Consider the following 15,193-nt stretch of genomic DNA (forward strand, 5'->3'; position numbering starts at 1 on the left):
CTTCTGCATTTCATTAAGGAACTACACACTGCACCAGAATGGACCAGGGTCACTCCCTTTCCAACTTTCTCTCTTTCATGTGGGGAAACACCTGTTCTGTATCTCCTCCTGATTCCACAGTTGAAATTAGAACGCGACCATGTAAGGAATTTGCAGGCACAAACTTGCTTCCTATTGCTCCATGGCAAAACACTTTGGAGCTGGTAATACCTTGTACTCCACGGAGGTATTTTTCATTCTAGTTTCATACAAGCATTGATATTTTAATAGGTTTTACACCATCAACTTCACATTAGTGCCATAACCATCAATATTAGTACATGGGTACTCTAACAGTGATTTGTGTCATTCTAGATTTCTAAAGGTCCTGGTTATAGAAACATAGAAACATAGAAAATAGGTGCAGGAGTAGGCTATTTGGCCCTTCTAGCCTGCACCGCCATTCAATGCGTTCATGGCTGAACATGCAACTTCAGTACCCTATTCCTGCTTTCTCGCCATACCCCTTGATCCCCCGAGTAGTAAGGATTTCATTTAACTCCTTTTTGAATATATTTAGTGAATTGGCCTCAACAACTTTCTGTGGTAGAGAATTCCACAGGTTCACCACTCTCTGGGTGAAGAAGTTTCTCCTCATCTCGGTCCTAAATGGCTTACCCCTTATCCTTAGATTGTGACCCCTGGTTCTGGACTTCCCCAACATTGGGAACATTCTTCCTGCATCTAACCTGTCTAACCCCGTCAGAATTTTAAACGTTTCTATGAGGTCCCCTCTCATTCTTCTGAACTCCAGTGAATACAAGCCCAGTTGATCCAGTCTTTCTTGATAGGTCAGTCCCGCCATCCCGGGAATCAGTCTGGTGAACCTTCGCTGCACTCCCTCAATAGCAAGAATGTCCTTCCTCAGGTTAGGGGACCAAAACTGTACACAATACTCCAGGTGTGGCCTCTCCAAGGCCCTGTACAACTGTAGCAACACCTCCCTGCCCCTGTACTCAAATCCCCTCGCTATGAAGGCCAACGTGCCATTTGCTTTCTTAACCGCCTGCTGTACCTGCATGCCAACCTTCAATGACTGATGTACCATGACACCCAGGTCTCGTTTTGGCAATTATATTTTAATTGCCAAATCACATTCTCAAAGTTGCATACAGTGACTGCCAAGTATTCTCCAAAATGTTGCAAAAATACTTTCATTTAACCACATACTATTCACGCAAAGCAATGATCCTCACATAGTATATTGCGAGAGTCAGCTGTGTGGTCAGTGGTTGAAGAAACCAGCCACTTGACCATCGAATAATAGTGGGTAAGTCACTATGAATTTTCTTTAAACATATAATGCACTGCATGTTTTCTGTCAACATGTGTGAGCTAAATTACATTAATATCTCATTAATTGCAGACCCAGGTGAGAAAAAGGGACAATCAAAGATGCAAGTATACTATTTACATTTTTCCTTAATGTTGATATACCCAAAACAAAATGCTAATAAAATTTGGAACCATGGCAAGTACAGGCCACTGCAGTTATAAAAAATATGTATTTAAAACACGTGTTTTCATTCTGTCCCAGACCAATCCACAATCACATTCCTTGAAGCCCTTATCTCAGTACAAGTAGAGAACTGATAATGTAAAAAATGCAAACAGCACATACTTTAACAAAGAGAAAGCATCTCTACTTTTAAAGACAGCTCTTTCTTTATTCTGCTATTGTAAGTTAAACATAAATAGTGTCCGATGGGAACTCATTTCTAAGTCTAGTGCTTTTGGTTATGATTATAAATATTTTCTCTTCCATGACATTTTCTAGTGTGTATGAAGAAAGACATACATCTGGCTTGTTGACCTTATTAGATAACAAACTGCAAATGTGTTAGCACATACCAGTATGTTCTGCTTATACTGCCTTGTGACTAAAAACAGATTTTCCTGCTGGTGACATCTGGGAATGGGGCCCGGAACAGTCAATAACTCCAAGCTTGGTTCCCAGCAGTGGTACTGCAACTTTCAACCTGCCTAGAATGGTACAAAGAGACTAGCTTCCCCTCCCTCCCAAGGCTGAAGGTAAAGGATGAGGTAGCTGTAGCATTGGCCCGCTGCTCAATTTTCTCCTTTAGTTATTCTTTCTATAATTGAAAGGGACAAGATCAGTCAGATTTTGGTCTTATCCTAATAATGGCTGCTGTTACTAGCTTCCTGGCAATTTCTTATTTGCAAGTAAGGAAAGGCAGTAGCGTGGAAATTCCGACGTCCCGGGCCCGTACGAAGTTTCTACGGACCCGGGAAGGCATCGGAAAACCCGGTTTTCAGCTGGAGCTTGACAGATCGTAGCCAGATCGGGAGCGAGGACGACAGATCGGGAGCAAGGACATTTGTACAGGCAAGATTGGGCTATTTACCCATATCTTGCCCAGCAAATGTCCTCAAAAATCTTGCACCTGAAAAAGCAGGCGCATAGCATACTTTTACAGGCACAAGTGTTTTAAAACACACAAAAACAATTGTAAAATAAAATTATAAACACATAGTTTATTGTTAAAAACCCTCCCCACTGCGGTAAGTTTATTTTTAACCATAATTAAAAAAATATTTTTAAAAATCTGGAAAATATTTTATTTTTATAAGACATAATAACTTTAATTTCAATTAATTTCAAATATGTCTGGTCTGTTTTTTATTTTTTTATTATTTTGTGTGATTGGTTTTGTTCCTATTAATAGCACTGAGAACTCGTAGATACTCGCATCTCAGTGCTATTAATGGGAACCTGTGAACTACCTACCTGATTGGCTGAGAAGTCACACGTGACTGCATCTTCTGCATCGGGACCCTCTGGGTGGGAGCGCGCTTCACAGCACGGGAGGTGAAGGCCTCCCCATCGGAAATCAGGGCGCCTCCTAGGCCACCAGGTAAATTCATAAAAAATCTCCAGCGAGGAAGCAATTGCCCGTGGGAAGACCCCCAGAGGAATTTCTGGGCCATTATTTCCTGTTTTGTGTGCAGTTACCAAATAATATGGCCCAAAAATAGAAATCAACCTCATTCTGCTGACTGGATTAAGAATCAATATAGGATTACTGTGAAGTAGTAACCAAAACTGGGTACTCAAACCTGAGCATACCAGACACACAACTGGCTTAGTCATCCATTGCCAGATTGGGCTGGATCACATCAAGTACTAATGGACCTTGCTCTTCTCTTCCAAATCCACTCACTATTCTAGGATCATTGTGAAGGCTCTTTTTCTCCTCTGCCAACGACATCTTAGACCATCTCCCCTGCCTAGCTACTATTAGGAAAAGGGGAGGTGCAAAGAGACCTGGGTGTCATGGTACATCAGTCATTGAAGGTTGGCATGCAGGTGCAGCAGGCGGTTAAGAAAGCAAATGGCATGTTGGCCTTCATAGCAAGGGGATTTGAGTACAGGGGCAGGGAGGTGTTGCTACAGTTGTACAGGGCATTGGTGAGGCCACACCTAGAGTATTGTGTACAGTTTTGGTCTCCTAACCTGAGGAAGGACATTCTTGCTATTGAGGGAGTGCAGCGAAGGTTCACCAGACTGATTCCCGGGATGGCGGGACTGACCTATCAAGAAAGACTGGATCAACTGGGCTTGTATTCACTGGAGTTCAGAAGAATGAGAGGGGACCTCATAGAAACATATAAAATTCTGACGGGGTTAGACAGGTTAGATGCAGGAAGAATGTTCCCAATGTTGGGGAAGTCCAGAACCAGGGGTCACAGTCTAAGGATAAGGGGTAAGCCATTTAGGACCGAGATGCGGAGGAACTTCTTCACCCAGAGAGTGGTGAACCTGTGGAATTCTCTACCACAGAAAGTTGTTGAGGCCAATTCACTAAATATATTCAAAAAGGAGTTAGATGAGGTCCTTACTGCTAGGGGGATCAAGGGGTATGGCGAGAAAGCAGGAATGGGGTACTGAAGTTGAATGTTCAGCCATGAACTCATTGAATGGCGGTGCAGGCTAGAAGGGCCGAATGGCCTACTCCTGCACCTATTTTCTATGTTTCTATGTTTCTATGTTTCTAACAAGAAGTGCGAAGACCTCATGGATTTTTTTCAGCAACATGATAGAGACAATCCTTCAGCTGCATCTCCTACTACCCCCCTTCCCCTTGTCAAAAATTCCAAATATTGCCCTGGTCCCCACCTTACCCTAGAGTGCGGAAGCCAATTGAAGTGCCCCTAAAGCCGCCTGATCAGCTAATTCAGCAGAGACTGCAGATCAACTTGTTATCTTCCTGACCTATATAACTCAGCTACTCACTGGCTAAACTGACGAAGCCATGAAGGAAGCTACTGATATAATCTGAGAAATAATTACAGATATGGGTATTACAAATCACTGAATGAAAAACACAGAGCACCATAAAGTGATGGAACCAGGGGTTATGCCCACAGTCCTGCATAATGCAGACTTCCTAATCACAGACACAGCACAGTTGGGGGAAGACATTTGCCCCCAGCCGCCGCCACCCACCGCCCCAACCCACCCCCGCCCCGAAGAGTGAAGGGAGTGGGGTGGGGGGAGGGGGGGGGGGAATAAAAGGAGTTTTTTTTCTTGGGGCAGTCTCATGCATCCTTTGAAGGCTATCTGTGACCTTCATCAGTGGAAGCCTGGAGGCAAGTTGCCAGCCCTCCCCCTCAGCTGCAGTTGATGCAGGGCTCAGGGAGATTGGAGAAAAAAGGTGAACAAAAAGCATTACTTGCAAATGGAGGGATTTTTACCCTCGCATAACAAACAAACTTTGGAAGAAAATTAAAAGCCTGCTTTAATCCACTATCAAAAATTGAACAGTGTTCCAATCTATGCTTGTCACATATTCAGAACATGACTGTAACTATTCTGGCAACTATTCGAGTAAAAAACTCTTTTACATTTAATTTTAGTTTGAGAAGCAGCATTGACTTTGCTAAATATGGTACATTTCATACATTTTGCTGCATTAAAGTCACAACTGACATAAAAAGAAAAATATTCAGAAATACATTACAGGCTTAAAAATTGATTTTTATTTCTTATTCTCTGTCTCTAGCACAGAATTGCCCAAGTTTCTTTCAAACAGACATGTATCCCATTTGCCTTACGCATAGAATGTAAAGTCCAAAAATGATGTTGTGCAAACACATTAGGCTTTAGTATTTTAACATTACACAATGTCATTTCTTGGTTGAAATTTTTATCTGATTGATAATGCAATCAGGCCTTTAAGAGCAGCTGAAATGTTAGTGAGCTTTTTTTCACAAGCAGTTGTTTGACTACATTCATTAGCCCTCTGTTTATAGCATCACCTCAACAAAGACAATGCAGGATATTAATGCTGGACATATATTAAGCATGTTGTAAATGTTCTCCCTCCTTTCCCTGACATAGCTATTTGTTCTGACTGGCATCAATTGTTCTTCATATTTTATTGACTCTGAAACCCAATTGCATGCTAGAAACCTGATTGATATTAAACTGCGTAGATCTTCAGAATATTTTTCTTAAATGGTGAGAAACTTTTAAATGCTGATGTACAGAGAGATTTGGGTGTCCTTGTTACAAGAAACGCAGAAAGCTAGCGTGCAGGTACAGCAAGCACTAAGGAAGGCAAATGGCAAGTTGTCCTTTATTGCAAGGGGGTTGGAATATAAAAGAGTAAGGAAGTCTTGCTACAATTGTACAGGGCCTTGGTGAGACCACACCTGGAGTATTGTGCACAGTTTTGGTCTCCTTATCTAAGGAAGGATATATTTGCCTTGGAGACGGTACAACTGAGGTTCACAAGATTGATTCCTGGTATGAGAGGGCTATCTTATGATGAGAGATTAGAATGGGCCTATATTCTCTGTAGTTTAGAAGAATGAGAGGTAATCTCATTGAAACATACAAGATTCTGAAGGGGATTGACTGGGTAGTTGCAGAGAGATTGTTTCCCCTGGCTGGTCCAGAATTAAGTGTCACAGTCTCAGGGTAAGGGGAAGGCCATTTAAGACAGAGATGAGGAGGCACAAATCATTACAAATGGGTATGATTTGATGGCCATTACAGAAACGTGGTTGCAGGGTGACCAAGACTGGGAATTAAACATAGAGGGGTATCTGACAATTCGGAAGGATAGACAAGAAGGGAAAGGAGGTGGGGTAGCTCTATTAATAAAGGATGATATCAGGGCAGTTGTGAGAGATGATATTGGCTCTAATGAACAAAATGTTGAATCATTGTGGGTGGAGATTAGAGATAGTAAGGGGAAAAAGTCACTGGTGGGCGTAGTTTATAGGCCCCCAAATAATAACTTCACGGTGGGGCGGGCAATAATCAAGGGAATAATGGAGGCATGTGAAAAAGGAACGGCAGTAATCATGGGGGATTTTAACCAACATATCGATTGGCCAAATCAAATCGCACGGGGTAGTCTGGAGGAGGAATTCATAGAATGCATACGGGATTGTTTCTTAGAACAGTATGTTACAGAACCTACAAGGGAGCAAGCTATCTTAGATCTGGTCCTGTGTAATGAGACAGGAATAATAAACGATCTCCAAGTAAAAGATCCTCTCGGAATGAGTTATCACAATATGGTTGAATTTGTAATACAGATTGAGAGTGAGGAAGTAGTGTCTCAAACGAGCGTACTATGCTTAAACAAAGGGGACTACAGTGGGATGAGGGCAGAGTTAGCTAAAGTAGACTGGGAACACAGACTAAATGGTGGCACAATTGAGGAACAGTGGAGGACTTTTAAGGAGCTCTTTCATAGTGCTCAACAAAAATATATTCCAGTGAGAAAGAATGGCGGTAAGAGAAGGGATAACCGGCCGTGGATAACCAAGGAAATAAAGGAGAGTATCAAATTAAAAACCAATGCGTATAAGGTGGCCAAGGTTAGTGGGAAACTAGAAGTTTGGGAAAATTTTAAACGACAGCAAAGAATGACTAAGAAAGCAATAAAGAAAGGAAAGATAGATTACGAAAGTAAACTTGCGCAAAACATAAAAACAGATAGTAAAAGCTTTTACTGATATATAAAAAGGAAAAGAGTGACTAAAGTAAATGTTAGTCTCTTAAAAGATGAGAAGGGGGATTTAATAATGGGAATTGTGGAAATGGCTGAGACCTTAAACAATTATTTTGCTTCCGTCTTCACAGTGGAAGACACAAAAACCATGCCAAAAATTGCTGGTCACGGGAATGTGGGAAGGGAGCACCTTGAGACAAACACTATCACTAGGGAGGTAGTGCTGGACACGTCCCCTGGTCCTGATGAAATGCATCCCAGGGTATTAAAAAAGATGGCGGAAGTTATAGCAGATGCATTTGTTATAATCTACCAAAATTCTCTGAACTCTGGGGAGGTACCTGCAGATTGGAAAGCAGCTAATGTAATGCCTCTGTTTAAAAAAGGGGGCAGCCAAAAGGCAGGTAACTATAGGCCGGTTAGTTTAACATCTGTAGTGGGGAAAATGCTTGAAGCTATCATTAAGGAAGAAATAGCGGGACATCTAGATAGGAATAGTGCAATCAAGCAGACGCAACATGGATTCATGAAGGGGAAATCATGTTTAACTAATTTACTGGAATTCTTTGAGGATATAACGAGCATGGTGGATAGAGGTGTACCGATGGATGTGGTGTATTTAGATTTCCAAAAGGCATTCGATAAGGTGCCACACAAAAGGTTACTGCAGAAGATAAAGGTACGCGGAGTCAGAGGAAATGTATTCGCATAGATAGAGAATTGGCTGGCTAACAGAAAGCAGAGAGTCGGGATAAATGGGTCCTTTTCGGGTTGGAAATTGGTGGTTAGTGGTGTGCCACAGGGATCGGTGCTGGGACCACAACTGTTTACAATATACATAGATGACCTGGAAGAGGGGACAGAGTGTAGTGTAACAAAATTTGCAGATGACACAAAGATTAGTGGAAAAGCAGGTTGTGTCGAGGACACAGAGAGGCTGCAAAGAGATTTAGATAGGTTAAGCGAATGGGCTAAGGTTTGGCAGATGGAATACAATGTCGGAAAATGTGAGGTCATTCCACATTGGGAAAAAAAACAGTAAAAGGGAATATTATTTGAATGGAGAGAAATTACAACATACTGCGGTGTAGAGGGACCTGGGGGTCCTTGTGCATGAATCCCAAAAGGTTAGTTTGCAGGTGCAGCAGGTAATCAGGAAGGCGAATGGAATGTTGGCCTTCATTGCGAGAGGGATGGAGTACAAAAGCAGGGAGGTCCTGCTGCAACTGTACAGGGTATTGGTGAGGCCGCACCTGGAGTACTGTGTGCAGTTTTGGTCACCTTACTTAAGGAAGGATATACTAGCCTTGGAGGGGGTACAGAGACGATTCACTAGGCTGATTCCGGAGATGAGGGGGTTACCTTATGATGATAGATTGAGTAGACTGGGTCTTTACTCGTTGGAGTTCAGAAGGATGAGGGGTGATCTTATAGAAACATTTAAAATAATGAAAGGGATAGACAAGATAGAGGCAGAGAGGTTGTTTCCACTGGTCGGGGAGACTAGAACTCGGGGGCACAGCCTCAAAATACGGGGGAGCCAATTTAAAACCGAGTTGAGAAGGAATTTCTTCTCCCAGAGGGTTGTGAATCTGTGGAATTCTCTGCCCAAGGAAGCAGTTGAGGCTAGCTCATTGAATGTATTCAAATCACAGATAGATTTTTAACCAATAAGGGAATTAAGGGTTATGGGGAGCGGGCGGGTCAGTGGAGCTGAGTCCACGGCCAGATCAGCCATGATCTTTTTGAATGGCGGAGCAAGCTCGAGGGGCTAGATGGCCTACTCCTGTTCCTAATTCCTATGTTCTTATGTTCTTATGTAATGTCTTCACTCAGAGGGTTGTGAATCTTTCGAATTCTCAGCCCAGAGGGCTGTGGATGCTGAGTCTCTGAATATATTCAAGGCTGAGAGAGATACATTTTTGGAGTCAAGGGGAATCAAGGGATATGGAAATTGGGCAGGAAAGTGGAGTTGAGATGATCAGCCATGATCGTATTGAATGGTGGAGCAGGCTCAAGGGGCCGCAGGGTCTGATCCTGCTCCTATTTCTTACGTTCTTCTGTATAGGCTACTTGAACAGCCATAAACAGATTGGAAAAGGAATCATTGGAAGTTTGAAATTAGGATGGTTCAGCAGTAGAGTATTAGAAGGCTGGTATTCAGAGAAAATGCAGTTCCCATCTTAATTCATCTCCCAATCTGACCCATGCAGATTAGGTTAATTGCCGTGTAGAACCTACGCCTCTCCCAGCAGGAGGCAGAAAAATCAGTGGGGGGAGTGGCAGTTCCTACTACCTCCTGGGAGTGGAGCGCATGGGGCATTGGCAACAGCCCATCCACCACCCTCACAGAAGAATCTAGGCCAGGTGGACCAAAGAGGGGGACAGCTTACATGAAGGAAACTTAAGATAGAAAAAGCACTTAAAAAGTCTGAAGTGCACATTCTGATGTGAACATAAGTATATTACTAGTCACACTGCATAAGACTTTTACTTTGTGATTAGAAATCAAATGCAAATATCCAGAACATCCATCTTACCTAGTAATTAAAACAGCATTATCATGATGAGCAATCCCATTTTCTGGAATGGTGTTTCCATCATTTTGGTGAGAAAGAATGGATTTCTGCCATTTACAGAAGCTGTCCAAGGACTTGTCTGCATGATGATTTATCTCCAAGTTTGGCTACAATGCAACAAGTATACCAGAGAAATCCAAACACATTACTGAAGAACCAGTTTTTCTTCAAAGAATAAAAATGAAGATGATAATTAGTAAGGGCAGTTTTCTTTTTTATTTTTTTTGAAAAACTACCCTTTATTTCAATTAACAATTTTCTATTTTGACATTTCCTGATGTCTGACTTCAGCCCAACAAATCATTCAACACATCAAGGGAAGAAGAACTGAAGGAAAAACTCCTTCTCACGTAAACACATTCTTGTTGAATGCATTTACAATGTCGCTACATGTAGGACCGGAGTATTTCTTCCCCCGGTATTTTTTCAGTAATAGAACTTTGCTTCAATTTGTGTAAAACAATCAAAAAACGTAACTATTAAAGAGAATAGCCATTTTGGATTCCTCGTCTTACCTGATCTTCAGTAAGAACAATCAGACGAGTGACTATTATGTTCACAACATTTCCTAGACTGGAATCACGGTAAAGTTTGGCAACCTGACCTCCAGAAAAAAAGAAAAGACACAAAGTCAGACAAAAGTAAAATTCTTTTCTGTTTTCACTTTTATTCTGACAACTTTATGATGACAGTAATATCATAATTAAATACAGCTTCACAGGGGTAATATTATGAAATCATGCTCCCAGTGCAGAGCCTCTTTTACTAGAAGAACATATCAGGAATTCAAACATATGATTTAATGGACTAAAAGTCAGGGGAGTGTGCTCTCAGCTGAGAGAACTCCGTGTCAAGAACATGATGTTATAAAATTATTCCTTGTATGTTAGAACTAGTATCTAAAGTACTTCTGTTTAAAGTAACCATCACCTTAAATTTGCATGCTGTCACACATCTGTTTCTTTTACATTTCTATACTTATCGATGAGCACAGGTAATTGCAAATAGATATTTATTGAAATAGTCATTGTGTCAGCTTCCACATTCTTTGTGTAGCTCTATTTCATTGGTGATTGCTAAATATGATGAATAACCCACAAGATCCAGTACATTTTTTGTAGCAATATTCTTATTTGTTCTCCATTTACTGCAGTGAAATATACAATAATAAATGGACTGGAATGTTAGACATGATTGGCTGTTAGAAACATTGGGGAGAATTTTAACTCCCACTGGGTGTGGGCAATTAAAGTGAAACTCAGCCAACAGCTTCTTTGCCCGATCTGGCTGCCGGCAATTTTAAATTGTAGGCAGCAAGGAAACCCACCCAAAGCCAGCAGGGTCTTTCTTTAGTCTGACGAAAGGTCATCGACCTGAAACGCTAACTCTGTTTCTCTCTCCACAGATGCTGCCTTAAGTGTTGAGTATTTCTGGCATTGTCTGTTTTTATTTCAGATTTCCAGCATCCACAATATTTTGCTTTTGTATTCGGGTTATTTTTTAAATATGCGGATCGGACTCCGATAACATACTCGGGATTTAACTGCAATATTAACCCGAAGCCTAAGTGGGGGAGCAGTGGTGGCTTCCCCGCCTGGCCAAAGCTGTTGGGAAGTCGGTCCAGGCCAGAAGCAGCCCAGAAAGGCAAGTTTTTTTTCAAAACAATTAGGTATTCTTGTGACCAGGAGGAACTGGAGTGCTCCTTTGGGCACCAGAAGGAAATCATGGGATTCCCCTGCCATGGGCTTCACTTCCCCTTGCATGACTGTGATCCCTGTTTGACCCATCCCCAAATGAACACTTATTTTAGTGCTCGGGACCAATCCTTTTGGTCCCCATTTTATCAGCTGTCATCCATGCCATTTTGGTGGGAAGTCAGCCAACATGTTAATGAGGCCCGGCTATTAAAATTGGTTGGATCTCTCCGCTGCCACTCCATAATGGGCCAGCCCTTCACTAGGCCGCAATCCCCCCGGTACTTAAAATCAGTACCATCATGTGCCTGCTGGTCAGATATAGGTTTGTTTCTTCAGATTACAAGTGTGTGATCTGAGCTGTGTTATCTGAGAGGTGCTGAGTGGAGGGGAGATGCTGCCCACATGAAGTGAGGAAATATTTAATTAACATTCAATGCATACCACTTTTGTGGAGCTCATAGTGGCTGGTTACAGAACAGTAAACAAATTGGCTGTCTGTCCACTAATTTAAACAAAGAGGGGTGTGGGAACAGAAAGCTCAAGCAGCAAAAAAAAAACGTTAAAAATTCAATTTAAAAAGCTAAGAAATAAAGGTTAACAAAAAGGCATGGACTGAAACAACACAAAAATAAAGCCAGTCTCCAAATGGAAGACTAATATTGTGATTGTGAGCATCTGGTTCACTCACTCCCCACGATTATCCACCTATTCATTTTAATGGATGAAAGGCATGGGAAGCATTCATGCATCAATTGTTGGGAAATTGCTGGAATCCATTATTAAGGAAGTGGTAACAGGGCATTTAGAAAATCATAATATGATTAGGCAGAGTCAACATAGTGTTATGAAAAGAAAATCGTGTTTGACAAATTTATTCACATTTTTTGAGGATATAACTAGCAAGATAAAGGGGAACCAGTGGATGTAGTATATTTGGATTTCCAAAAGGCATTCGATAAGGTGCCACATAAAAGCTTGTTACACACAGCACCATGGTACAGGGGGCCATTCAAGTGGAGGGAGTAAAAAGAAACATTGTAGTGGTAGTGGACAGTATAGTTAGGGGGATAGGCACTGTTCTCTGCAGTCGAGAGCGTGAGTCCCGAAGGCTGTGTTGCCTACCCGGTGCCAGGGTTAAGGACATCTCCTCTGGGCTGGAGAGGAACTTGGAGTGGGAGAGGGACGATCCAGTTGTCGTGGTCCATGTCCCAACGACGTAGGTGGGACAATAAAGAGGTTCTGCTGAGGGATTTTGAGCAGCTAGGGGCCAAATTAAAAAGTAGAACCACAAAGGTAATAATCTCTGGGTTACTGCCTGAGCCACGAACAAATTTGCATAGGATAAATAAGATCAGAGAGTTAAACACGTGGCTCAAAGACTGGCGTGGGAGAAATGGGTTATGGTCCGTGGGACACTGTCACCAGTACTGGGGTAAGAGGGAACTGTTCTGTTTGGACGGGCTCCACTTAGACCGTGCTGGGACTAGGGTCCTGGCAAATCAAATAACTGGGGCTGTAGAGAGGGCTTTAAACTAATTAGTGCGGAGGGGAGGGGAGGTAAGCGAAAATTTAAAAAGTCATAGAATAAGGAAAAGGCAATAGAGCAGGGTAGCACTGGGGGAAATGAAAACTAGAGCATGACAGGAAGGGACAGAATGTATAAACATAAAAGTGAATCAGAAAGTGGGGTCAAAGCAGGAAAAAACAAATTTAAAAGCTCTTTATCGCAATGCACGCAGCATTCGTAACAAAATAGATGAGTTGACGGCACAAATAGATACAAATGGGTATGATCTGATAATCATTACAGAGAAGTGGTTGCAAGGTGACCAAGGCTGGGAACTAAATAGTCATGGGTATTTGACAAATCGGAAGGACAGACAGAAAGGAAAAGGAGGTGGGATAGCGCTGTTAATAAAGGATGAGATCAATGAGTTAGTGACAAATGATATTTGCTCAGAAGTTCAAGATGTAGAATCAGTTTGGGTGGAGATAATAAGGGGAAAAAGTCACTGTTGGCCCCCTAACAGTAGCTACACTGTTGGACGGAGTATAAATCAAGAAATAATGGAGGCTTGTAAAAAAAGAAATGGCAATAATCATGGGCGATTTTAACCTTCATATTGATTGCATAAGGCAAATTGGCCAGGGTAGCATTGAGGAAGAGTTCATTGAGTGTATCCAGGATAGTTTCCTCGAACAGTACATTGCAGAACCAATCAGAGAGCAGGCAATCTAAGATCTGGTACTGTGTATTGAGACAGGATTAATAAATGATCTCGTAGTAAAGGATCCTCTAGGAATGAGTGATCATAGCATGGTTGAATTTAAAATTCAGTTGGAGGGTGAGAAAGTTGGATCTGCAACCAGTGTCCGAAGCTTAAATAAAGGAGACTACAAAGGTATGAAGGCAGAGTTGGCTAAAGTACACTGGGAAAATAAGTAAAGTGTGGGACGGTTGATGAGCAGTGGTAGACATTTAAGGAGCTATTTCATAACTCTCAACAAAAATATATTCCAATGAGAAGGAAAGACTGTAAGAGAAGGGATAACCATCCGTGGCTATCTAAGGAAATAAGGGATGGTATCAAACGAAAACAAGGGCATACAAAGTGGCTAAGACTAGTGGGAGGCCAGAGGATTGGGAAACTTTTAAAAGCCTGCAAAGACCGACTAAAAAAAGAGAGGAAAGATAGATTATGAAAGCAAACTAGCACAAAATATAAAAACAGATACTAAGAGTTTCGACAGGTACATAAAAAGGAAAAGAGTGGCTAAAGTAAATGTTGTTCCCTTAGAGGATGAGACTGGGGAATTAATAATGGGGAACAGGGCAGAAAATGGCAGAGACATTGAACAAATATTTTGTATCGGTCTTCAAGGTAGAAGACACTAAAAACATCCCAGTACTGGATAATCAAGGGGCTATAGGAAGGGAGGAAGTTAATACAATCACTATCACTAAAGAAGTAGTACTCGGTAAAATAATGGGACTAAAGGTGGACAAGTCCCCTGGACCTGATGCCTTACATCCTCGGGTCTTACAAGAAGCGGCCGCAGAGATAGTGGATGCATTGGTTGTAATCTACCAAAATTCCCTGGATTCTGGGGAGTTCCCAGCAGATTGGAAAATTGCAAATGTAACACCCCTATTTAAAAAAGGAGGCAGACAGAAAGCAGGAAACTATAGACCAGTTAGCCTAACATCTGGGAAAATGCTGGAGTGCATTATTAAAGAAACAGTGGCAGGACATTTGGAAAAGCATGATTCAATTAAGCACAGTCAACATGGTTTTATGAAAGGGAAATCATGTTTGACAAATTTGCTGGAGTTCTTTCAGGATGTAACAAGCAGGGTAGATAAGGGAGAACCAGTGGATGTGGTGTATTTGGATTTCCAGAAGGCATTCGATAAGGTTCCACATAAAAGGTTACTGCACAAGATAAAAGTTCACAGGGTTGGGGGTAATATATTAGCATTGATAGAGGATTGGCTAACTAACAGAAAACAGAGAGTCGGAATAAATAGGTCATTTTCCGGCAAACAGTAACTAGTGGGGTGCCGCAGGGATCAGTGCTGGGGCTTCAACTATTTACAATCTATATTAATGATTTGGATGAAGGGAACGAGTGTAATGTAGCCAGTTTGCTGATGATACAAAGATACGTGGGAGAGCAAATTGTGTGGCGGGCACAAGAAATCTGCAAAGGGATATAGACAGGCTAAGTGAGTGGGCAAAAATTTGGCAGATGGAGTATAATGTGGGAAAATGTGAGGAGAAAAAATAGAAAAACAAATTATAATTTAAATGGAGAAAAATTGCAAAGTGCTGCAATACAGCGAGACCTGGGGATCCTTGTGCATGAAATGCAAAATGTTTGTATGCAC

The 15,193-nt window shown here is 41.7% G+C and overlaps 1 protein-coding gene across 1 annotated transcript in view; it reads right to left on the reverse strand.

Annotated features, from left to right (window-relative positions):
- The window catches only part of adamts6 (ADAM metallopeptidase with thrombospondin type 1 motif, 6), a 400,523-nt gene that overhangs the window by 341,294 nt on the left and 44,036 nt on the right, over positions 1-15,193 (reverse strand). Inside the window, exons 5-6 of the mRNA XM_070869378.1 lie at positions 10,123-10,206; positions 9,569-9,714 (exon numbers count right to left, since the gene is read on the reverse strand). Of these exons, the coding sequence (XP_070725479.1) occupies positions 9,569-9,714; positions 10,123-10,206 (230 nt within the window). The remainder of the gene's footprint in view (positions 1-9,568; positions 9,715-10,122; positions 10,207-15,193) is intronic.

The sequence above is a fragment of the Pristiophorus japonicus genome, chromosome 2 (genome assembly GCF_044704955.1).
Source record: "Pristiophorus japonicus isolate sPriJap1 chromosome 2, sPriJap1.hap1, whole genome shotgun sequence".
NCBI lineage: Eukaryota > Metazoa > Chordata > Chondrichthyes > Pristiophoridae > Pristiophorus > Pristiophorus japonicus.